The 24,948-nt window shown below is 55.9% G+C and overlaps 1 protein-coding gene and 1 long non-coding RNA gene across 10 annotated transcripts in view; one reads left to right on the forward strand and one right to left on the reverse strand.

The window, feature by feature from the left end:
* LOC106827553 (uncharacterized) overlaps nucleotides 1-10,936 on the reverse strand; it is a 35,659-nt gene extending 24,723 nt beyond the window's left edge. The window contains exons 1-2 of the long non-coding RNA XR_001397169.3: nucleotides 10,572-10,936; nucleotides 10,268-10,443 (exon numbers count right to left, since the gene is read on the reverse strand). This is a non-coding gene — a long non-coding RNA (uncharacterized lncRNA). The remainder of the gene's footprint in view (nucleotides 1-10,267; nucleotides 10,444-10,571) is intronic.
* A 48-nt stretch (nucleotides 10,937-10,984) lies between these two features.
* Nucleotides 10,985-24,948, forward strand: part of EMID1 (EMI domain containing 1) — a 48,274-nt gene continuing 34,310 nt past the window's right edge. For 3 of the 9 annotated variants that reach the window (XM_044775624.2, XM_044775628.2, XM_044775626.2), the window contains exons 1-3: nucleotides 11,021-11,244; nucleotides 18,313-18,426; nucleotides 18,556-18,659. In XM_044775624.2, the coding sequence (XP_044631559.2) occupies nucleotides 11,144-11,244; nucleotides 18,313-18,426; nucleotides 18,556-18,659 (319 nt within the window). In that variant the 5' untranslated portion in view covers nucleotides 11,021-11,143. Of the gene's footprint in view, nucleotides 11,245-18,312; nucleotides 18,427-18,555; nucleotides 18,660-24,948 lie in introns of all 9 variants that reach the window. The other 6 variants (XM_070516321.1, XM_070516322.1, XM_070516325.1 and 3 more) reach the window with 3 other exon arrangements.

Here is a 24,948-nt window from a genome sequence, read left to right on the forward strand (position 1 = left end):
CCTAGGCAACCACTCATTTGCTTTCTGTCTCTATAGATTTCCCCATTCTGGACATTTCATAATGAAATCATACAATATGTGGCCTTTTGTGACTGGCTTCTTTCACTTAGCATGATATTTTTGAGATTCATCCACATTGTAGCATGTGTCAGTACACCATTCCTTTTTATTGCCTGAATAATATTCCACTGTATGGATGTACCGCTGTTTAGCCATTCATCAGTTGATGGACATTTGGCTGTTTCCACTTGTTGGCTATTGTGACGCTGCTATGAACATACGTGTGCAAGTTTTTGTGTGGATATGTGTTTTCGTTTGTCTTGGGTGTACACCTAGGAGTGGTGAATGTGTTTTTTCAATTAAAAATAACTTACATTTTAAATTACAAACATGACACGTTGGAGCCCACCAAAGTGGCAAAGTAGAAACAAGAAAATATAGACACGCCCATAATCCCCACAAAGATATCTGGTGTCCAGCCTTGCAGACATCCCTTTGCTCATGGTTACAAAAATGGAGCATGAACGGGCAGCCATGTGTGTGAACCTGTGACAACTCCCGACCCTGCAGAAGACAGCCTGTGTCCGGCTTCCTTTGATCCCTGGTGTGACTGTCAGGAAAGAACCACTGAGTGCGGACTGAAAATGAAACCAGCTTTGACTTCAAAGAACAAACAGCTAAGAGTAAGAGAAAGAAGGAGGATTTTCAGCTGCCTGGAAGCAGGGGAGAGATTTTCAAGGGGCAGGAACCTCTCTGTCTTTGGCGGAAAATAAAAAAGAAGCATTAAAAAAAGGGAGGCAAAAACCCCAAACAAATACCTGGGGAATCATTATATCAAGGTGGATGGATTACAAGTGATTTATTTTTCTTAAAAAAAATTAACAATATTATATTATTATAATGTTTTAACCCTAAAAAGATTCTAAGAAGGCTTTGAGGGATTACTGATGAAAAAGAATGATTTTCTAAAACTCAGCAGTTCTTAAGAAGAGTGCAGCCAAAAAGGCTTTCTTGCTCCTTTATAGTTTCTTCCAAGAACTGGCTCATTGAGACAGAGGCCAAGCGAGCAGACAGCCACAGACCTGAGCGAAGCTGTGAATATTTCGACTCCAAGGTGAGAGCTGCTTATGAGCACACAGGAAAAAGCAGGTTAAAAAAAAAGGGCATTAAAGGTTCCTCTCTTTAAAAATATTTCAGGGCCAGGCCAGTGGCGTAGTGGTTAAGTTTGCATGCTCCACTTCGGCAGCCCAGGTTCGCCGGTTCAGTTCCCAGGTGCAGACATACATACTGCTCATCAAACCATGCTGTGGTGATGTCCCATGTACAAAATAGAGGAAGATTGGCAGAGATGTTAGCTCAGCAACAATCTTCCTCAAGCAAAAAGAGGAAGATTGTCAACAGATGTTAGCTCAGGGCCAATCTTCCTCACACACACACACACAAAAAGAAATTCTTAACCATTCGTGACTAGTGAGAAAGGCTGTACCTTTGTGTTTGCTTTCTTCCATATCTGGCTGCATAAGGATCCATTCCCAAACTATATGTTCTTTATTACAAAATAATAAAAAATTCTTAGAAGCATCCCTTCTTAAACAGTGATTAGTCATTCTAATATTTATGCTCAGGTGTTTTAAAAAGAGTCTCACTTATTCTGAAAAGTACCATTGAATAGAAACACATCCTTGTCCACTCAGAAGCAGGGTCTAGAGATGGCCAGACGCCTGGCACAGAAGCTGCTGCTTTCTACTCTTCCACCCAGGGCAGACATTGCTAGGTGGTCATAGCACTCTTTTCCACCAATTTGAAGACTGTCTTTGAACCCCTGTCTATTCTTCTCAAAAGGCAACTTCTGGGAGTGGATCAGAGGGTGCCCCCCTCCCCCTGCCCCCTAAATCTCGTTTCTGTGCAGGTGCAAACCCCAGACGCCACCTAGTGGCAGAGCTTCCTAATTGCAGGCAGAGTTCCTCAAAAGAGAACGGGTTCCCTGAGCCAGCTTTGCAAAGCCAGACAAATGGACAGAAAATAACTGATTAGTGCAGTCTTGCATACATACAATAGCCCTCCTAGAGCAGAGTTTTCAATTTCAACATGGGTTTTCCTTGCTTTAGCCCAAGAGCTTGGTCAATAGAAGCATTTCAGGCAACAATTAGTAGTAGCAAAGCGCCTTTGGGAATCCCTAGTTCGTCCCCAATATTCTCTTTGCCAAAAACTGACCCTTCTGTCTGTCCCAGGCTTCATGTCCCCAGGCTGCCCAGATTTCTCCTTCCACAAACTATATGTAACATGCTTTGGATTCAACACGGGTACCTTTTCCTGAGCACAGGGCAAGGGGCTCCTTTAAATGCTCCTCATAGCTACCTACCCTGAAACACGTGTGGCCATGCCCATTTTGCAGGGGAGAACGCTGAGGCCCAGAGAGGGGAAGCAACATGGCCAAGGTCACACAGTGAGGAAGACATAGACAGGATTGAACCCTCCTGGCCAAGCTGGGCCTACAGACCCCACAACATTAGCTGTATGTTGGGCTCCTTCCTGACAACAGGCCGCCCTTTTTGCTGTGCCCCTGGACATGTCCCATGGGGGCTGGGCACAAACAGCCCAGCTGGGCCAACAGGCCCCTGTAAGGAGGGAGATGGGCACAGTGAGGGTCCCAGGGCTGATTCTGGACCTGGAGGATCCTGGCTGCCTGCTCCAGGTTCTGCAGGCAGACTTCTGAGTCCCACGCTGCCCTTGCTGGCTGTGCGGTTTATCACCCTCCCTGGCCTCCCTCTCCTGGGCAAAATACCTCTGCACGGGCGGCTGTGATAACGCATGCAGTCTGCAGTCGCACAGATAAAGGGTGGGGGCTGGCCCAGTGGGAAGCAGGTCACTGCTGGCCCCCCACGCCCCTCTCGATCTCCCACCCTCCTTTGGTCTCTCTGTCTCTCAGCCTCTCTGTTCTTGCTTGTGTGACTTGAGCGCCTCTAGGCCGACGTTGGGACTCAGTCTCTCTGTTTCTCTCTCCCTCTCTGACATTCTCTCTCTCTTATCTTCCGTCTCTCTCTGTCTCTGCCTCTTGTTATCTCTGTCTTTGACATTCAGTCTCTCCCCGTCTCTCTCTCACTCTCCTCTTCTGTGTCTCTGTCCTCCCTCCCTCTCTCTTCCCCTCCCGCCCTCCCTGGGATCAGGGGAGGACACAGCCATCTTCAGCTTCTTGTGACTCCAGCCTGCAGACATGAGGGGCAGCCCTGGCTGTCTGCCAGCCCAACTCCAGGGGCGGGTCCTTCCCGCTGGCTGGGGCCCCCATCTCCCCATCACCTCCAGGAACAGCCTCCACTCAGTGTGTCTTGAGCAACTGGGAGCCTTGCGCCAGCCCTGCTGAGGAAAGAGGCACAGGGTCCTTCCTGTGAACAGGGAGGGAGCCGCTTCCCAGGGCAGAGCTGGTTCGGAGGTACAGCTCATGATCCAGCCCAGGCACTAGTGGATCCTCTGTCTGCTCAGAGGCGGCACTCTGTGTCAAAACCGCACCCCAGCACCCAGGGGCCCTCCCAGGCTGCAGGCGAAAGCTACCAGAGCTAGAACTATAAGAGCTGCCATTTTATATGTGCGCGCACACACAGTATTTAATTCTTAGGGCAAAAGGTGACTATGGTTTGCATACTTCTTGGTATTAATTTTTTCAAACCATGCAAAAGCATTCACACTGAAAAGGAACACCCTCAACCCCTCAGTTCCCCTTCCCAAAGACAGCCAGTTACCAGTTTCTAGAGAATTCTTTCAGAGACAGTGAGCATGTGATTCAAGTATTTATGGGTATATATTCCTGCAATTTCCTTACAAATGGCAGCATCCTTTACACACAGCTGTACTTACTTTTTTCATTTAACAACTGATCTTGGAAATTGTTTCATAATAAAACACTTAGATCTACCTTTTTTATTTTTGAGGAAGACTAGCCCTGAGCTAACATCTGCTGCCAATTCTCCTCTTTTTGCTGAGGAAGACTGGCCCTGAGCTAACATCTGTGCTCATCTTCCTCTACTTTATATGTGGGATGCCTACCACAGCATGGCTTGCCAAGTGGTGCCATGCCCGAACCTGGGATCCGAACTGGGGAACTATGGGCTGCTGAAGTGGAATGTGCGCACTTAACCACTGAGCCACCAGGCTGGCCCCTACCTTGTTTTTATATATATAAGATTCACATACCACAAAGTTCATCCTTTAACATAAACAATTCAGTGGTTTTTAGTATATTGAGTTGTGCAACCATCACCATAACCTAATTCTAGAACATTTTCATCATCCTGATAAGAAATTCTGTACCCATTAGCAGTTACTCTCCATCCCCTCCCCCCAGCCCCTGGCAACCACCAATCTCCTGTCTCTATGGATTTCCCTATTCTGAACATTTCATATAAATACAATATGTGGCCTCTTGTGTCCAGCTTCTTTCACTCAGCATAATGTTTTCAAGGTTCATCCATGCCATAGCACTTGTTGGTACTTTGTTCCTTTTAATGGCTGACTAATATTCCACTGTATGGATATACCACATGTGCTTTCATTCTTTTTAATGGCAATATAGCATTCCACTGATGGATGTATCTTAATTTACCAGTCCCCTGCAATGCGCATTTAGGTTGTTTCCATTTTTTGCTACTACAAATAGTGCTTCCGTTATTTTCCTTGTGCTCTCTCTAAATATACGTGTGAGAAACTTCCTCAGGGTAGAATTGCTAAGTCAAAGGAGTACACATTTTACATTTTATTACATATTACCAACTGAACTCCAAAGAGGGCTTATGTGAAGCGACATTTTCCCCACACCCTTCCTGGCCGATCCATTTTATCAAAAATGTTAAGTCCTTTCCATCAGTTTTGGAAAGCACTATCTCATCGTGGTTTTCGTTTGCATCGCTTTTCTTTTGAGTCAAGTTAAATGCCTTTTCATTCCAAGTTGTCCATTCATACTTTTGTCCATTTCTCTTTTGCCTCATTGATTGATGTCATTGATTTGTAAGAGCTCTTTATACATGGAGGAAATTAGCCTTTTTATCTGATCAATATGTTGCAAATTTTTGCATGGTTAAATCATATTACTTTTTGTCTGTGCAGAAATTTTTATGTACCCAAATGTATCTTTTGTGCATTCTTGGGTATGTATCATTCCTAAAACTCTTAGAATGATTACAAAAATCCACGCCTATTTATGATCCATCAGAGGAACCAGACAAATTAACATAAGGCTCCAGCACAGAATGTTGAGAGTGGGGAAGCCAGCGGACACGTGACCGAGTCTTGGGGATGTGGGGCGCTTTCCTAGAGGCAGGGAAGGATGATGTCTGAGCTGAGACAGAAGGGTGAGTGGGCACTGGCAGGAAGAGGGGACGGGGGGAAGCCCTGTGGCCAGCTGGAGAGCACAGAGTGGGCTGGAAACTGAAAGAGGTTTGGTGTCTAGGGTCTGGGGCAGAGGGAGGATGAGCAGGCCAGGTCACATTCAGTTCTCAACCTGAGGGCAGCAGGGAGAGTGAAGGTTTCTCTCCCAGGGTACCTTGGCTCCATTGGCCTTTAGGAAGATCTTGAAGGACTGGAAGCGTCACAGAGGAGATGAAAGACCACCAAGGAGACCAAGGCCACATCCTACAAAGTAGGGAGTCTGGAGGGGACAGAGGCGAGGAGCAGGCAGTGGAGAGTGGACCCAGGCTTAGCCCCGCAGGGCTGGACCGGAGGGCAGGGCAGGGCAGGGAGAGCTGGAGTCCAGGTGCTCCAGGAGCACACATAGAGCTGTCCATCAGCTTAAGACTCTCAGGGCCAAGGCCCGGGCCCGGAATCCATTTCTCCTGGGCCCAGCAGCTCCATCTGCCTCACAGGGCTGCCCGTGCACGATTTACACCAGCTCCAGACAGCCCAGAGCCCGTCGGTCAGCCAGTGCCTGGCACGGGAGGGAGATGGAGGAAGGACCAGCTCCCTACCCTGGGGATGTAGGGGTGGGGTCTGAAAGAGGCCAGAGCCTGTGGGGCACAGAGGGATGGATGAGGCCTGGGCACCCTGGTCCTGCCCCCTCTGCCCGGTTCCCACAGGAGCTGAGACCAATGACTGGGGGTCCTCTTGCTGAAGCGCCCTTCTCTCTGTGTCTGTCTGTCTGTTTGTCTGTCTCTCTGTTTCTCTGTTTTTCCATCCGTCTCTTTCTACATCTCTATGGCTCACTTTATCTCCTTCTCTCTCTGGCTTGCTGGCTCTCTTTCTGAGTATTTATATCTCTCTGTCTCTGATTCCTTTCTCTCATCCTCCTCTCGTTCTCCTCCTCCCCCTCAGAATCGCTTCCTCAAAGGTGGAAACCATTCATCTTGGGGTGTCAGGTGGGGCAGGCCCACGTGCTCATGGCCCAGCAGGCGCCTCCTGGGAATGGTGGGGCTGGTGGGCAATTCCAGGATCTCTACTCTGAGTGACTCCTCTTGCCTGCCCTTCAGGCCTGCCAGATCCATCTATCCAAAGGGACTTGGATGGCCGCCGCTCCAGATGTGTCCAGCAGAGGGTAGGCTTTACCTCACTGGAGCTGGGAGATGGACACCTTCCCACTCAGAGGTCCTCTCATTTGGCAGACCTTGTTCCTAGACCCTTGGTCACCAAGCATCCCCCTTACCAGGCGAGAAGTTCCATTACCAGTGATTTAGTGCTTAAATGAGGAAGAAATCCTGCTAACTGCCCCCTAATATTTAACAACCTTCAACATATCAGTTGTTATTAAGACTCTAGTATGAACAAGCCAACGGCTCCTCCCTCTATTCCCCAGCTAGGTGGATGCTGCCTAAGGAGACCTCATTAGTCCACTTTTGCAGGAAGAGAGGCATGGAAAGAGAAGCCGAGTAAGGGACCCCAGAGAAGGTAGGTGGGGCAGAGGTGGGGGCAGAAAGGAGGGGGAAGGTACCAGAGGAAGGGAAGTGGGACAAACATTAAGGAGAAGGCGTCTCATTTGTCTATTCCTTCACAGTCAACAAAGCACAGTCACAGGAAAGTCCCCAAGTCTCTCATCACCCCATTTTCCAGACAGGGAGACTGAGGCCCAGAGAGAAGGAAGTGGCTCCAGATCACACAGAACATCCAGGTCTCCTAATCTAAATCCAGGCACCTGTGCTGCCATGCTTGCTCGTGCCCCACCCTGTCCTTCTGCTGTCCTCCCTCCCCCACAACGGCACAGCCTCTCCTCCTGAGGATTCCTGAGGAGGGCAGGAAGGCCCTCTCAGGGCCCTAATTTATGATTTCCCGGCAGCTTCCTTCCTCCCCTCACTCCCCTCCAGCCCCAGTCCCAGCTCCGTGAGGAAGGAATGAGCTGGGTGAGAAGGGCAGCTCCACAGAGCATAAATAACTTGGCCAGGCGGCTGCAGGCTCTCTGGGTCCCCCAGCGCCCCGCCCTGGCCCAGCGGGGTGCCCCCTGCTCTGGGACGCGAGACAGCACAGCCCGGCCTCCAGATCAAAGGCACAGAAAGCGGGCATTGTTCCCCAACCTGGAAGCACAGGGAAGGCCTGGCCCTCCAGCGATACCCTTTGTCTGGGCTGAGGCTCTGAAGGCCACTGGGGCTTACACGGCCCCTTCCTTTCCATGACACCCAGGCACCGCCTGGGCCATCAGGCCTGGGCCCATGGGGCTGCCACCATGGGCTCTGGGTCCCCCTGGCCCCTTCGGGCTGCCTCCTTACCAATGGAACGGGTGCAATATGGGTACAGATGAGATGGGGCGCCTGGGATCACACGAGCTGGTGTGCAAACAGGGCTGATATCTCCCCTGAGCAGGGAAGCTGTCCTGTGGGACACAGGCGGAGGAAAGGGCCCTCAGCACAGGCCCCACTGGGAGTTCACAGGGAAGGGGGGCTGCACCCCAGGCAGTTTGCTACGAGGAGAAGAGCATTTCCTGTTTGGACAGGGTGCGGGTGGACGTGTCAATGACTCTGGTGTCAGTGACTCCACACCAGAAGGGCTGCATTTCCCAAACCCCACGGCCTGCTCCGGGGCAGGGTGGAGGGTGTGAGTGTCCAAGGCCGTGTCCCTGTGTGGTCCACACGCGTGTGTGTCCACATATTCTCTCTCGCCTCAGCAGCTCCCAGACAGGAATCCAAATCTGAGCCGAGTTCTCTTTTTCCCCCAAAGAAGCCCCCCTGTGGGGGCAGCCAGAGGGCGGCAGTGTCGCCGGTGGGTGAGCGCACAGGCCGGCACCCGTCACTCACCAGCCTGGACTTGGGGTGAGCCCCCACCTGGGGGTAATCAGGCAGCCTCCCCGGTGGCAGAGACGGGGCAGGAGACAATGCGAGGAAAATGCTTAGGACAGCGCCTGGCAGGCGGTCAGCGCTCCGGACGGAAGCTGCTGTGGTTACTGGCAGTTGTGGTCTGATCTTGGCAACGGAGCCCATCGGGCCCCCAGGGAAGAGGCCCCGCCCACGGGGACAGGCCCAGAGACCTGGAGCCAGCAGGCCCCTCTCCTCCTGGTCTCAGCAAACACTGAAACCTTAAATGACGAAGACTCAGGCCTCTGCGCCATTTCCTGCCCTTCCTGCTCAGGGAGGAAAGAGGACCAGAAAACAGGCTGACATCCACCAGGAAAGTGTACCCTGAAAACGGGGCTTCGGGCTGGGCCCCAGGACCACCGCACAGAGACCCAAAGCTTTCACACTTTCCCAGAAGTATGGACTCTTGAGTCAGAGGGGTCTTAAAAAGGTCCTGTGGCTTATTTTTTCAGGCAAGGAAATGAGGCTCAGAGAGAGGAGGCAACTGGTCCCAGGTCACAGAGCTCCCGGTGGTTGCTCTGGAATTGACACCTAGGCCTACAGGGTACTGAGCCTGTGTGGTAAGCACCAGGCTGCACCGCCACGGGATGTGGCTGTAGTTATAAATAAACACCCTGGACCAGGGGACCCCAGCCTCAGCAAGAAGGGGGCCCCCTCTGATGTCAACATGTTGGTAACAGCATTTACTGAGAGTGTCCCTTGCTGAGGAAATTCTACAGTGGCCTGAAGCTCCCAGGAATTTGGTGGCGTTGGTAAAGGAATGTCTATGCCATTAATCACAGGGGCATCTTGGCATGTTGAAGACAGACCTGGTGATGTCTCCTCATTCTGAGGCACCCACCCCAGGTGTCCCCGACACCTCGAAGGTCTTCCAAGGCACTCCCCAGGACATAAGCCACTGCTCAGTGCTTCTCCTTCCGAAAGAGCTGCACGCCCTTCAAAGTCACTTTTGGGGAGAACGTTTTTGATCCCAGCCGCTTGAGTGGGGCTGTAGATGGGACTGGTCCTCTCAGGAGATGACCCCTTGGGACTGACAAGTCATCCATGGTATGAAGTCACTGATCTAGTTGTGTCACAAACGAGGGCTAACCAGAGAGGCACAAAGCTGCATTTCTTGGGAGTCAGACAGACAGCACATAGTAGGTGCCCAAAAATCACACATGGAAGGGAGGAAGGCAGCTCCCCAAGGAGGTGAAGTTGGCACCGTGATGATGTCATTGGAGGAAGTGGAGCCTTTAGGCGACCACATGAGCCAAGAGACAGTGGGTGCAGGGCACTACCATGACATCTCAATCCTGCCCACACCCTCATAAGGAGGGTCCCATGTCCTCCTTACAAAGAGAAACTGAGGCTGGAGAGGGGCAGAACTTGGCCAAGCTAACTCAGGCAGAGGCGGCAGAGGCAGGGTTTGGGCCCGGCTCTCGATACCTGCCCCCTCGGGGGACAGGGGGCAGCTCCCTCTACATCAGCACAGCCTCCTCCGTCCCGACTCAGGCCCGGGGCCCAGCGCTGCCCGGCCCGGCGAGTCTGGGAGAGGGAGTCCCCAGGAATCTGAGGCCGGGCTGGCAGATCCTTCCTGCTGGAGTGTCTCTAGTAGGGATCTGGGATCTGGACAAGCCATGGCAGGATCCGGCAGGACGAGCCCCCGGTGTGCCACCAAGTTGGGCAGGGGGCTCCCCAGCCCAGTGCTGCCAGCTACACCTCAACCCAGGCAGAAGGGGTGGTCTGAGACCGGCCTAGAGCTTTGGAGGGTTCTGGGTTGCCTCTAATGAGAGCTGTGGATGAGAGCTCAGCTCATCCCCATAAACACACACATGTCACACATACCCATCATACCTGCACACACATGCATCACAAACACACATCACACATGCACACTCATCCATCACACACACCCATCGCATGCACACACATTTGCTTACACCTTCGTGGGACTCACCGCCCTCTGCCCAGAAGCTCATCCATGTACCCCGGATGAGGAAACTCCACTCTAAGGCAGTCCTTACCTTGTTACAGTTAGGGAAATGCAGGCCCAGACCAACATGCTGTCTGCACTCTTCCTTAATTCTTCTTAAGAGCTTACTCCCTCTGAAGCCAGGAGATCTGGGTTCAAATCCTGACTCTTCCAACCACTGCTGGAGTGCTTTAGGTAGATGACATTTCCTCTCTGTGCCTCACTCATCTGTAAAATGGCGATAAGAGTGGACATTGACCTTATGAGGGCAGCCCAGGTCTTCTCCTCCCAGAGGGACTAGACAAGTGCCTGGGCTTCAGTTTTCTTCTCTGTAAAATGGGGACAATTGTGCCCACCTTGCCCAAAGTGGTTTGAAGATTAAACCAAGACAGGATGTGAATCGGAGGTGAGGCGACCTGCACACAGTGGCGCTCACTGCTCAGGAAGTCTTTGTTGCATGGAGGGGTGGCGCTCTCCTGCCTTGGGGACTGGATCCCCAAGAGGGGAGGACGGCCCCCGCATCCTAGCTCAGGCGTGGCGGCTTCAGGCCGTGACTGCCTCTGAGCCCACGGCCCCGGCCTCAGTTCCCCAGTCTGCAACAAGTGGGAGGGCACCTCCGACCTGACACCCCGCCCCGCAAAGGGCTAGGCGCGCGGAGCGCCGGGCTCAGGTGGGCACCTGGCAGGCCTCCTGGCGGGCGCGCCGGCCCCCCGGGGCTCCTTCCGGGTTGGCGGCGGCGGCGCGGGGGGCGGGGGGCCGCGCCGAGGGGCCGGGCGAGGCCGGGAGCGCGCGCCCCCGCCCCGCGCCCGCCTCCCGCCCGCCCACCCGCCGCTGCGCTGGGAGCCGGGCTCCGCGCGTCCGGGGCGGCAGGCGGCGCGGGCGGGCACGGCGGGCCGGGGGCGGCCCCGAGGACGGCGCCGGGTGCAGCATGGGCGGCCCGCGGGCCTGGGCGCTGCTCTGCCTCGGGCTCCTGCTCCCGGGAGGCAGCGCCGCGTGGAGCGTCGGGGGAGCCCAGTTCTCCGGGCGCAGGTAAGGACTGCCCCCCACCCCCGTGTCCTGCCAGCCCCGCGTAGGGAGCCGGGACCCTAGGCACCCCTAACCTCCGTGCGAGCCCGGGATTGGGAAAGGGACCCGGTCCTCCACCGCAGTGCCAGCCCGGGTGGGGGCAGGGACCCTGGGCCGCCCCGCTATTTGGCAGAGGCTCCCGGCAGGGCAGGGGGTCCCCTCCTCCAGGTGTCTGGAGCCGGCAGCCCCTGACAACCTCCTCCATCCCCCACCACTTCACCTCCAGAGCCCCAGAGGAGGAGGGAGGGGCACAATGAGGGAGAAGCCCCCGAGGACTTCTGTCACCCTAGCCCAAAGGCCCCCCTCCCTGCACCTAGGAAAAGCCCGGGACACCCCCTAGCCGACGCTCGGGAGACCCCTCTCCCCTTGTCCTGCTCCTGGCTTTTTTTAGTACCCCTGGCTATTTATTTCCCTCGGAGGAAGGCTGGGGTGGAGTTTTGCACGCAGCCCGTGGGTCACTGTCGGCCCCCAGGGACCTGGCATTTTGGACAGATATGGGAAGGAGTTGGCGTCTTCCTGCTGCTCTCTCAGGAGCTGGGGACATTCTCTCTTCTGCTGTTTATGGAGCATCTTCTAGTACCAGTGAGGGGGCCCTTTATATGCAGTGTCATCATTAATCCTTCAAGGAAGGAATGAGGTAGGGGGCACTGTCCCCATTTAGCAGATGAACAAACTGAGGCTCCTGAGAATTAGCATAATCTTCTAGGGTCATGGGCCGTTAACAGAACAGCTGGGATTAGAATCTGTGTCTTTCTGGCCTTGATGACAGTGTTTGAACCTGCCCCGGCCTGTGTCCTGGCTGCAGGCTCTATCCCTGCTGGGGTCCCCTCTTGAGGGCCAGCTGCGGTTGTCTGAGGCAGACAATACGGAGTAGCCAGGCCTCTCCAGGCCTTTTCATCCCATTCAAAGGCCTGCCTGGCCCCCACCCCCTACGGCCTCAATTCTTTAATTCTTTTCAGAAATTCCCCTTTCCCAGTGGTCAGGGGCCAGCTTGGCCCCACTGGGCTAACAAGAGCAGGTGACGTGGGCAGGACTGGAGGGCAGAGGTGGCCGAGGCATCAGAGGCCAGAAGAGCAGTTGTCTGAGACTGGGACGGGCGAGTGGCAGATGTTACAGCCACCACCTACTGCATGTTCACCACGGCTGACCTGGGCTGCATTTTACCTGTATCCATTGCCTCCAGAATCTTCCCAACTGCCATGGGAGGCATGCATTTTTACGGTCTCCATTTCACAGAGGAGGAAGCTGAAGCCTAGAGAGGGGATATGACCCCAGGGTGTGTATGTGAGTCCCCAGGATCCCGGGTGCTAACATGACTGAGACTCTGAACTCCGAATTCCCACTGTTGGGTTCAGATGGATGGTTGAGAGGGCGTAAGGTCCAGACTACCCTCCAGCCAGTCCAGGGAAGGGCCCCCGAGCCTGGGCTTCTCGCCCCCAGGACTTGCTGAGTGGGAGCGGGATCGTGGCTATGGGCCGATATCTAATGCTCACTGGGGATTGTCACACCATCTGTTCACAGAAGGCTCACAGTGGCCTGAGCATCACAAAAGCCCTGTGGGCAGTGCTTTTGCTCCCGTTTTATAGGTAAGAAGACTGAGACCTAGAGAGGCAAAGTGGCACCTCAGTCCAGGCCAGCCAGTTTCCAAAGCCACAAGCAGAGGTGGTCAGCTTGTGGGTCTGGGAGACGTTTGCAGGTCGTGGTTAGGAGTTAGTGGCTCTGGCCTTGGCTCTGTCACCCACTGGATGTGCAACCTCAGACAGGTAACTTCACAGCCCGGGGTCTCAGTTTCCTCACCGTTTCCCTGTTTCCTCCCCTCGTCCCCTGCTCACGGGCCTGTTCTGAGGGTGGGCAGTCCCCCAGGGGAAGGGCATGGGGCCTGATGTACAGTGGTTCCTGTATCACCAACATTAGGTGGAGGAAGGGATCCCTAGCTGGAGGAATCTGTGGTCCTCAGCTGCCAGGATGTCCCCTTGTGGCCCCGTCCCAGCATCATTGGAGACAGCATGGGGATGTCATACCCTGATGTCATACCCATCAGCCCTCTCTCCACCCCCAGCCCGGCGCCCCAGGCGCCCCTTGGCAGCCAAGGGATCAGTGTCAGAAAAGAGGCTTTGTGCCTGGGGAGGGGGAGGCCCGGGAAGGCATCCAAGGGGCCGCCCCCAGCCCCAGGAATGTGGCAAGACTTTGAGACCCCTGGAACCAGGGTGCCTGGGGGCTGTGCAGAGCTGCCTTGGCTCACCCCTGCCCCAGTCCACCCCTCAATCCCTGCTGGGGCTGCTTCCTGCCCCTCCAAGGTCCCTCCCAGCCTGAATCCCCATTTCGTTTAAGGACCCATCTCAGTGCTGTGGCTCTAGGGTTGAAGCCATCAGTGGTGTCCTGGCCCAGGCCTCTTCCTCCTTCAGTACTGGCTTCCTTTGGGCAAATCCTAAGAATTCTCTTCCTCAGCCCATCTCTCAGGAGCTCAAATCCCAGCTCTGTGCCCATATGGGTGACTCAGGCAGGTGATTTCTCTCAGAGCCTCAGTTTCCCCTTCTGTAAAATGCAGAACCTGACAACTCCCATCCCTCAGTCGAGGGTATGACCTCGTGTGGAATGTAGTGTGCTGGTGTCCCTCGGGGAAGCCCCTGGGGTGAGGGGCCCCATGTCACTGTCCAAGAACAAGAATTGCCAAGAGCAGTTAGCACTGTGCTAAGTGGGTTGTGTGAAACCTCCTCCGCTGGAGGAGATTCTGCTGTCCCCATTTGCAGATGGACAAAGTGAGGCTCAGAGAGGGTCAGGCTTTGTCCAAGGTCACCAAGTTAGGAAGCAGCAGAGCTAGGACTGGAACTTCGCCCCTAGAGGGGGGTTCTGGCTCTAGTCACCCCACCCCCACCCCATATGTCTCTTTTCTTTCCTCTCCTTTTCATAACGGCCCTTGGCCCCCAGCCCGCTTGGCTGCCTCCTGCAATTAGCCCCTATCACTGTTCCGGATCACAGCCCTGGGCCCCGCAGAGACAAAGTCCCCTGGGCCCCTTGTGGCAGGGAGTGGAGGGCAGGTGGGGGGGCCCTCGTGGGGGCGGCTGGTGCCAGGGTGAGCTGGTCTGGCCTGTTTTCTCTCCTTCCGGCGGCCTCTGGGGGCCCAGGAGGTGCTGAGTGGGCAGAAGTGGCAGGCCCAGGAGGGAAGTGCTGCTCCTCCCAGCCCCTGCCCTAGCCCCATCCCACGGGAGGTGGCTCAGCCTCACCGACTTCTTGGGCAGCTTATCGCAGACCACAGCCTGGGAAAGGAAGCCCCCAGGGGCAGCCAGATGGAGGCGGGGCTTCCAAGTACTGCACCCATCTCTGGGAAACTGCATCCTGGCTCCTCTGCCCAGGACCACTGCCAGTTCTCAGTCGTTCAGTCATTCAGCAAACCTCCCTGAGTGCTCTCAGGCTGAGCCCCATCCTGGCTTGGTCCCTGCCAATGCCGTCCTCCAGCATCTGTTGGGAGGCAAAAGCTATGGGCTATTATGAGGGTGAGGGAGCCCCTGGAGCTGCCTGACCTCACCTGGGGCCTCAGGACTGAGACCTAAAGGATGAATTGGAGTTTGCCTGAGCTGGAGGGTGGGGCTTTCCAGGCAGAGGGAATCTCATATGCAAAGATCTGAGGTGGGAGAGAACAGGGCACATGGAAGGGAGGGCAGCAAGTTTGAAGAGAGGCGGGAGCATGCAGGACAGAACAGTCAGAGCTCACAGGGCGATGGGGAACCAGCGTGGGCTCCAGACTCCAGGCAAGCAGTGGTGACTTTTTTTAGGTCTGTGCTTTAAAAAGAGCTCCTGCTGCCCTGGAAAGTGGACGGACAGGCGAGAGGGTGGTGGGGCCAGGCCAGGACTCTGCAGAGAGCTCAGGCTAATTCTGGGGGCAGCAGGGCTGGGGGCTTCAAGGCCAAGGTGGGGGGGAGCGTGGTAATTGGTGATCCTCCAGGTGGAGGGGCTGAGGGGCTGACCTTGAACCCCACCTGGCCTGAGTGTCCCCTCTGTCCAGCTGACCGCCAGCTCCATGTCCCCTAAGCAGGGGGGTGAACTCCAGCTTGCAGGAAACCAGGGAGCCAGGCAGTGACCCACGCGGTGGAAATTTTAATTAAGGAAGAAGAAGAAAATAGTTTTCTCTAGCCCCCACCCTGCCCCCACCGTAGAGAGAGGGACAGCTTAGGCAATTGTGGGCAGTCACAGGCCCGCCTCCCCAAGCCCAGGTCAGGGGCTGGGCATGGGGGTGGGGGGCGGTGTACATGTGTGTGTAATGGCACATGGCTGTGTGTCTGTAGGTGTGGACCCGAGTGCAGGGAGGGCGGTCATTTGTGTGGCTTCATGTCCTTCCGGATTTGCTTTGGTCTGATTGTGCTTGAGTGCCTCTGTATGTGTGTGCTTCTGTGGGTCTGTGTGTGCACATGGGCACAGGTGTGTCCAAGAGTTGTATGCACATGTGCATATATGAGTGTGTCCATGTGCACGTGCGTCTGCCTGTGCCTGTGTGCTCGGTGTGTGTGCATATTGATGTGTGCGCGTGCATTTGCAGGTGTGTGTTGTGTGTGCATCTGTACACTGGCATGGAGTCTTCATTCCATGCCCAGGACCCCCTCCTGTGTCCAGACAGCTCTGACTGTCCTCTGCTGAGATTGCTCCCTCCCTCCTTCCTTCCTTCTCAGAACCCCTTGGCCAGCCTGGGGGATGTCACACAGGCTGCAGGGGGACATCCAAGCCCCCTGAAATTGTACCCCAAGTTTTATGCATTTTTCCACAACTCACATCAATTTCCCAAAGGGGCTTATGTCCCCCCAAACAAAACCCTGACAAGTTTAAAACCACAGCTCTAGGGACCTGGAGGCTCTAAAGGGTGGGGGGCCTTTTTGAAATGAATCATTTTAAACTTATGAAATCCCTACCTGCTTATTAGGAGAAACGTTTCCAGCCTAAGATTAAGACTGCAGGCTTTGGGGTCAGATGGACCTGAATTCCAACCATGACTGTGTCACATCGTGGGTGCCCAGGGCGCGTCCTGGACCCCAGCACCTCGGTCTTCCCATGTATAAAGTGGCTCATAATTGGGTGTGTGGAGGGCCCGGGGCACACCTCCTGGCAGGCAGCAAGCATGAGAACTGGAGGCTGCTGTGAGCGCAGCAGACAGAGGGGATGGAAAGCTCCTCCCCGCCACGAGAGATGGCAAATTGATGTGAACATGTGATTTTTCCTAAGTTTATGCGCATATAGCTATATTTGTGCATACGTGTATAAATAGTCTTTTGGCTTTCTGTTCCTTTCTCATTTTAATAGAAATGCAGTCATTCTCTATTGGTCTACGCATGCTTTTTTCCTCCTCACCAGGCCCGGTGCTCTACACATGGAGACCTTGGGCTCTGCCACAGCATCTGGTTCCCCATATCTAGTGGTCCTGTTTAGGCTGTTCCCAGTTTTTCACTGTTCCCGACAGTGCGGTAACAAGCACCTGTCACCTCTGCCATGGGGTGGCTGGCCAAGGGCTCTGTTGAGCTGCTGCCACGTCACTGGGCCAACAGAGCCATCCCTTCTCCTGGCTCTCCCACCTCCATGCCTGTGGCTAGGCTGGTCTCCTCCTGGACTGAGTCTGTGCAGGGACTTCCCCAGAGTCGCACAGTGAGTTGGTCCACTGGTCTCAGCCAAGGACATTCTCCTTCTGGGGCGGGAGTGGGAGAGCAGCTGGGGGGACTGGACTTCAGAGGTGGCAGCACCTCTGTGATGGCTGGGACATTCCAGGTGCTCAGTGGCCCTCAGCCCTGCACGGGGTCACGATTTTTTTGCTGGGCTGGGAAAGGAGGGCTGTTTCAGGTGACCCTTCTGAGCCCGAGCCCCCCACCCTGCCAGACTTTCCTTTGTGGCCTCGAGCCCAGGGTCAGCAGGTTCCCAGTCTGGGGCCTTCACAGAGCCACAGACCATGGCTCAGGAGATGGGGAGGAGACGGGAGCTGAGGCCTCTGGAATGGAGTCAGGGGCCAGGCTGGGCCATCCACCTTCGTAGGTATGAATCTGGCTCCACCATGAGCCAGCTCTGTGACTTGAGCAGCTGTCTTCTCCTCTCTGAGACTCAGTTTACACCTCTATAAAGTGTGTGTGGGGGGTGCCCTCCTGGCTCACCGTGAGAAGATGCATACAGTAGGTGCTCAATATATGCAGCACACTATGACCATTAGTTGGCATCTGGAGAAGTCAGTCCTCCATGCTTGAGACATTGATTGTGCATCCTGACTGTCACACAGAGGGGACGCGAGGACAAGTGAGACAGGGCCTCTCCCTCACGTGCCAGGGGAGTGAGAGTGCAGACTGAATCACCAGCTTAATTCGGCGTGACAGGTATACAAAGTGGTGCGGATCCAGGGCAGGGAACCATCAGTTCTGCTCAGGTGGGGGTGGGGGTGGAGAAGGACAAGGGGAGAGGTGACAGCACAGCCGGGCTTTGAAGATAGGAGGTGCCAAGGGGAGAAGTGGAGGAAGGGTGCTCTGGGCAGTGGGCCCAGCATGAGCAAAGGCCTGGAGGTGAGGGATCCAGGTGTCAAGGCAGAGATCCGGAGGGCTGAGGCTGGGGGTGAGCAAGGGAGGATGCGGCCAGGTTTCCATTTTATGACACTGCCTGTAAGGAGAGACAGAGGGGCAAGATGGAGGGGCCGCTGTTGTTGTCCAGGTAGGAGGCAGGAGGCAGTGGTGACCCGACAGGCCAGGGTTGGAGAGAAGGGATGAGGAGGAGGGGAGCCCCCTGGTGAAGATGCCCTGCTTCCATCTTGCCCCCCAACAGCTCATTCCCCAAGACCTCCCCAGTAGGGGGTGAGGGCACGGCCGCCCCCGCTGGGGCTGTGGAATTCACTCCCCAGCCACAGCAGCACAGAGCCTCCCACCGGAGCCCAGAGGACTCTGAGAGCTCAGGGGCTCCCTGCCTGGAGAGTCGGGGCTCCTAGAGAGAACACAGACCTCCTAACCTGTCTTCCTGGGGTCCCAGGCATGGGGCTGCACGTTGCACCTGAGCTTCCCCTCTTTGGATCTGTTTCAGGAACTGGTGCTCATACGTGGTGACCCGCACCATCTCGTGCCACGTGCAGAATGGCACCTACCTTCAGCGAGTGCTGCAGAATTGCCCCTGGCCCATGAGCTGCCCAGGGAACAGGTGAGTGAGACCGTGGTGGAGAGGGAGCTGATGGCATCACAAGTGGAGGCACAGCGTGGGCAAAGCCCTGGCAGTGGGAGAGGTGGCGGAAGACCCTGTCTGAGCTCAGCCCCCTGGGCTCTCTTTCAGCTACAGAACCGTGGTGAGACCCACATACAAGGTGATGTACAAGACAGTGACCGCCCGCGAGTGGAGGTGCTGCCCAGGGCACTCGGGGGCAAGCTGCGAGGAAGGTAGGACTGCCCCAAGGTGCAGGCTAGATGCCTCCCCTTGGCTGCATGGGAAGGAACCCTAAACTTGCTGAGTCGGTAGACACTGCGGTGCAGAGCACCGTGCGCACTAGGGTACCCTGCATGGAGTAGCTGGTGAGCTGCGGCTCAGACCTAGTGGGTGCCTGCTGTCCTGTGGGTGTTGACTGCCTGCCTCCTGGGGGACTCTCAGGACCCCCGGCAGAATTTCATACCTGCTGTGTCGCTCACGTCTTCAGTCACACCATCCCAAGCCTTTCCTCCAAACCTGGAGAAAACGCATCAGGACATTGATGTAATAGATAGGTCAGGGGGTCTGCAAGATCAGGATGGTTATACCCATCCTGCAGGTGAGAAAACTGAGGCTCAGGAAGGTGATGGGCACACAGCTCCTAAGGGACAGTCACGATTCGAACCCCGGTCTGCCTGGCTCTGCCCAGGGCCTCAGGGAGGGGAGGACTTCCCTGGGCGCCACATGTGTGGAGCGTGTCCCAGGCAGAGGGACTCTTCTTACCCCACCCCCTTCTCTGTGTGCACCGTGGGTGGCGCAGGGCCGAGACCCGGCAGGGGTGCAGAGGAGGCAGCCCGGGCCTCCCTGGAGCCTGGTACACAGGTTGCTTCGAGAGCCGTCTCCTCTCAGGCACCTGCCTCTCTGCTGAGCATTCCAGGCCACTCCCGTCCTCACTGCTTGGCCAAACCCGGTGAGAGGAAGGTTTGTGGACACCAAGGGCTGTGTTCCGAAGAATGGCCCTGAAGAGGATGGCCCGGCCTAGTACCAGCCAAGAGCCAGGCCTGTCGGTGCCTCGATGGAGAGAGGCGCTCCAGGCCCCCAAAGCACCATGGGATTGTGAACATCAGTCACCAGACGTATCCCGATTCCAGAAACGTGAATGTGTGAAACACGGCCTCCGGATCAAGGGACCGTGATGCCGACAGCACTCACCATTCCTAGGGGGGCTTCTTGAGAGATTTACACATTTCACCTCCCTGGGGCCCCACAGTAGCCCCGGTTCACAGAGGGGGCAATAGAGACCCAGAGAGGTGGTCATGTGCCCAGAGTCACACGGGGTGGGGGCAGAGCCCACCCCAAAATGGGACAGGGAGGGGGCCTGACAGGTTTCAATGTGGAATGAGGGAGTCCCCAAAACAGCTGGGGAGGAGCGGGACACCCAGAGGAGAAGAGAGCCGTCTGACACCCAGCAGGGGTCCCGTCCAGAGAGGCAGCATTGAAGGCTGGTGTGGGAGGCTGGGAGGAGCAGCCACAAGGGGAACCAGGAACAGCACCCGCCCCTCCCTGCTGGGAGGCAGAGGGGAAGGTGGAAGGGCCCCAGGGGCAGGAGGAGAGCCAGCCAGGAGGGGCTGCTGCCAAGGAGGCCATGGAGGAGCTGGTAGGGGGTAGGGGTGAATCCTCAGGGTGTGGGGGCCACCTGGTCCTGGAGGGCCTGCCCAGACAAAGGCCACTCTGTCCCTGGCTCCCCTCCCAAGGGCAGACCTTCCCGGGTCTGTGGGGCCGTCAGGAGCCGGTGAGGGAGCAGGTCAGGTGGGGCAGTGGCCATGCCCTTGAGTCCAGCAGCTGGAGGCTGTGTGTCCAAGAGGCAGGATAAGGGCTGGGGGCTCTGCCGTCGGCAAGGCGGGGGTACAAGACAGGGGCTGGGCCAGGCCAACCCTGACATCTACCACCTCCCTCTGCAGGGCCTTCGGGTCCCAGCCTGAGGACAGGGGGTATCCAGGGCTTCATGGGCCAGGCCAGCTCTGCCACACACCAGCTGTGTGGCCTCGGGCTGGGGACTCTCCATGCATTGTGCAAGGGCACCGGACTGGGGGGTAGGGAGGCTGCAATTCGAGTGGCCCTCGACTCATGATCTGTCAGAGGGAGGGGCGCCTTCGCTAAAGGGTGCCACGCTGTGGTGTGCGCCTGCAGCAGCCTGGGGTGCCCCCACACTGAGCCTCGGTGTCCTCCCCTGTGAAATGGGGGATAATAGAGTCTGCCTCCCAGGATGTTGCCAGGATGAAATGAAGCAGGAAAGACCCTGCAGATGGTGTGGCAGCCCATGGTGGCACTATGTGATGACCGATGGGACAGAAGGGCCTCTCCCCACCCACAGGGTTGGAGCTGAGCAAAGGGGTGCCCAGGCCTGGATATTCTGGAAACTGTTCTGTTGGGGTCCTGGAAATGAGGGGTGGAGAAGCGTGGGGACGTTGCCGGCCCATCCCGGGCCCTGCCTTTCCTCTGATAGCCGGGCTTAGGCCAGGCTCCCCAGCTGTTTCCCCTGCCAGTGACCGCCCTTGTGGTCTGCTCAGTGCTGTGACGTGACCCTGGGGCCATAGAGCTGCATCACCAGGGGCGACAGGGCCCAGGGAGCCTGGGGTGAGCTGAAGGAGGAGAGGCAACACCCATCATCCCAGAATCCAGCCCTGGATCAGCTGCACTCTGCTGTGTGACCTGGGGCAAGTCCCTTCACCTCTCTGAACCTCATCTCTCTCTGTGCCGCCTGGGATTGAAAAATGCCCACCTCATACCTTATTATGAGGACTAGAGACTCACGCCTTGCACACAGTAGATGCTTGAAAAATGTCTTCCCCTCCCCTTCAGCCCCCTGTGCTGGGGATTCTGTGGTGGCTCTCAGGGACCACCCTGCCTCCCACCTCTGAGACCCCACTTCTCAGTCAGCTGCTCAGCAAACAGGCCTCAAGTGCAGGCTTGACATCCACTAGGCCAGACGACTTCATGGCTCCTAGCCCTGGTTTTCCCGTCTGCAAAATGGGAATGTTCGCTCTGTGATGAGCAAGGATGGTCTCCTTGATGTTCGTGACACCTGTGAGGAAGGGGCTAGAATGGGCCTCATTTTACAGATGGGAAACTGAGGCGTGCAGAGGCAAAGAGGCTAGCCTGGGCTCTCTCAACACGTGAGAGCCAGGACTGGGATCTGCCTGACCAAGCTTCTGTCTGTGCTCCCAGGCCTTGGGATGGGCCCTGAGCAGCCTGGGCTGGTGGCTTCTGCTGAGAGCCGAGCCGCTGTGGCCACCATGTCACCCTGCCTCTGGGGGCTCCCTGTAGGCAGATCTCTCACCCATCAGACCCACTGTCCAGATGGTGAAAGTGAAGCTCAGAGAAGGTGTGAGTCTCACACAGGGTCACACAGCAAGTAAGCATCATGACTGGAATTCTCCCCAGGGCTCTGGCCTGAGGTCTGCAGTGTCCCCCTGCCTCAGACCCTCCTGCAGTAACAATGACAAGAGGAAGGAAAGCTGCCACCACCCTCTGTCCGTGCTAGGTACTGTGAATTGTACTCACCTGTGTCATGCCGTCTTGTCATGGTACAGAAGGTCCAGATGTGGAAACTGAGGCTGGGAGAGGATCTTGCTCTGGGTCACGGCCCAATTCAAAGCACATCAGTCTGACCCGGAGCCGGGATCTCCCCTCTGCAGAGTGCGGGCTGAGGACTTCCAGGCGGAGCGAGTTCAGGCAGTGGGGGCACCGTGAGGCTGGCAGAAGCCAGTCTCAGCCCCAGCCTGTCCCAGATAGAAAGATGGACGAGCTGGGGGCTCCCTCGCTGCCTTCTCCTCAGGGTCGCCCCTAGAGCCAGGCTGCCTGTTTCCCCCTCCCTGTCTCCACTATCCTCATCGCACATGTCCCTTCCCCATCTGTAGACCCCCACAGCCCTTATCTTCCATGATGGGGAACCAGCGTGGGAAGAACTTTGCCCAAGGTCACACAGCAAAACAGCTTACGAGCAGACTCGAGGTTCCAGCCCAGGCCCTTCCTGGGCCCTCGGCCTCTCGTCCACGGCTGGGCCCTTCCACACACATCTTTCCAGCTCTAACCAGATGCCAATTTCAGAGCCAAGCCAGTGCTTTACTTTGCGGATTCAGAGTGCCATGGGCAGTGGCTGTTTCCTCTCCCTGCGACCTTCTTGGTGCCCCCACCTGGCTGCAGTGGCCCCCAGCCTGTTATCACCACTCTTGTCTCTCCAGTGCCTGGCACGGGCCTGGTGTAAAGTGGGTGCACAGAAATGAATGGGAACCCCATGTTACCCGAAGAGCAGGCCAGGCCAGACACAGACAAGCCTTCCCAGAGGCCTGCCAGAGGATTCTTGGAGCTCCTGGCCACAGCCCTGACCTCGAGCCCGGCTCAGGCCAACAGCAGCAAATATTTACATTTGCAAAGTACATTCCCAGGAGGAGCCCTGGGCCGGGGCTGGGGAGGCTGCACCTCTGTGGCTTGTGGTCACGGGACCCAGCAGCCCTGGGAGGTGGCTTTGAACGAGGAAACCCCCTCTCTTGGCACCTCTCCTTGGAGAGAAAGTCAGAAGTGGAGCCCAATGACACCCCCCCAACTTCTCACACCCCCATTTCCAGCTTAGGGCAGGATTTGAATCCCCTCCCAGCCCCCGCCCATGTGGACAGGCAGCCTCTCCTCTCTGGCCCTCGGTGTTCTCATGAGGATCTGATGAGAAGGGGCGCAGGGCTAGAAACTACAGATGGCACTGGCCTTGTGCAGGTCAGAACAGGGAGTGATGAGAGCGTCAAGGGGCTTTGGTGGGTCCCCTAGTCTGTCTAGGAAGGATTCCTGGAGGAGGTGACATGGGAGCAGCTGCTGTGGGGGTGGGGGTAGGGAGGCAGTGTCTGTGTGTGTGTGTGTGTGTGTGTGTGTGTGTGTGTGTGTGTGTGTGTGTGTGTAGGGCTGGCGGGGACCTCCCAGGTGGTGGGAAGTGGCCCACAGTCAGGATCCCAGAGTGGAGCTGGGTTCGTGGTCATGGGATGAGTTTGGAGCTCCTGGGAGGGCGAGGTCAGGGCTGGGGAGGGGCCCCTTCAGGCCAGACCGCCAGGCTCGGGTGAAGGGGGCTCTCAGCCTCCTGGGGCCTGCTCCAGGGACCCTGGCCCAAGCCCAGTGGGAGGGACATGACAGTTTTGTCCTACAGGAGACCTCCCCTAACCCGTGGCTTTTTGCCTACTGGAATGCTGTGTGGTGTAGGTCCATTTTACAACCTGGTGTGTCCATTAAAATATTTCTGTCCATTTATCAGAATTTAGGAGAGTTTGAGGGATAATTTTTGTGATCCTAAATCCAGAGCCAAGCTTTTCTGGGTTTTTTGACAGTTTTGTTATTTCTTTAAACTTTTTTCTTTTTTTTAAATTTTAACTTGCAGTTACTTTGAGCCAGTTACGTCTGTGCTGCTGGTCAGGCCATGTTTTCATTAGTTTTTCTAGTTTCTCTGGCTCCCCAGTGAAATGTCCAAAAGCAAATCAGCTGAAGAAGGATTTTCAACCACAAGTTCACAGATTCATAACTCAAGGACACCCTAGTGCGACATTAGAACGTTGATGCTCATTTTCAAGACTGTTGTGTCTGCCATCCGCATTGTTTTGCCTTTCCTTCTGTTTGCTTACTTTAAATTCATTTTCAGCCAGTGATTCATGCACTCACCAACAAAAGGTTATGGAGGCCCCTGAGGCCCTACTGCGCGCCGGGCACTTTTCCAGACCGTGTGCAAAACAGATGAGGTCCTTGCCCTGATGGGGCTTGTGATCCAACCAGGGGGATGGACGACCAACAGGAGACTGGGAAACTGGCGCAGAAGATGACGTGTTAGAGGGTGGAAAGTGCTGTAGAAAAAAAGGGAACGATAGCAGGATGGTGGGGCAGGTGGCAGGGCAGATGCTCAGCCGAATGCTGAGATGCTTCATCCTGGAGAAAACCGCAACTTCCACGGGGTTGGAGGGCCGGCCACTTCTTTTGGGTGACTTCCTAAAAAGAGTAATAAAATGATCTTTTCCATCTTCCTGTGGGAGCAAAGAGGTGAGGAGGGCTTGGCGAGGCTGTTCTTCTCAGGAGCCAGCAGGAAGGGCCTCCCTGCCTCTGCCCAGTGAGCTTGGGGGCCAACTCGAGGTGCCAAGTGGCCCAAGAAAGAGGAGATCGGGCCCTGGAGTTAGACCAACCGGGGTTCAAATCCAGTCTCCAGCCTTAAGGTGGACGACCGAGGGCAGTCACTTCACCTCTCTGCCTTGTTTTCCCCCAAGGGGAAATATTCATAGTCAGTTGTCCATTTATCTGAGTACAGGGGACAGAGAAGTGGTGATCCCCAGCTGCTCTGTGCCTCAGTTTCCCCATCTGTAAAGTGGAGATGATACTAGCACCCACTCCCAGGTATACTCACAGGATTTGTGAGGATAATGAGTTAAGACTGTGTATGTAAAGTACTTAGAAGGTGCCAGGCCCAGCATAAGTGCTAAGCCAGTATATAGGATCGTTATTATTACCTACCTTGTAGGA

The sequence above is a fragment of the Equus asinus genome, chromosome 8 (assembly GCF_041296235.1).
Source record: "Equus asinus isolate D_3611 breed Donkey chromosome 8, EquAss-T2T_v2, whole genome shotgun sequence".
NCBI classification, from domain to species: domain Eukaryota; kingdom Metazoa; phylum Chordata; class Mammalia; order Perissodactyla; family Equidae; genus Equus; species Equus asinus.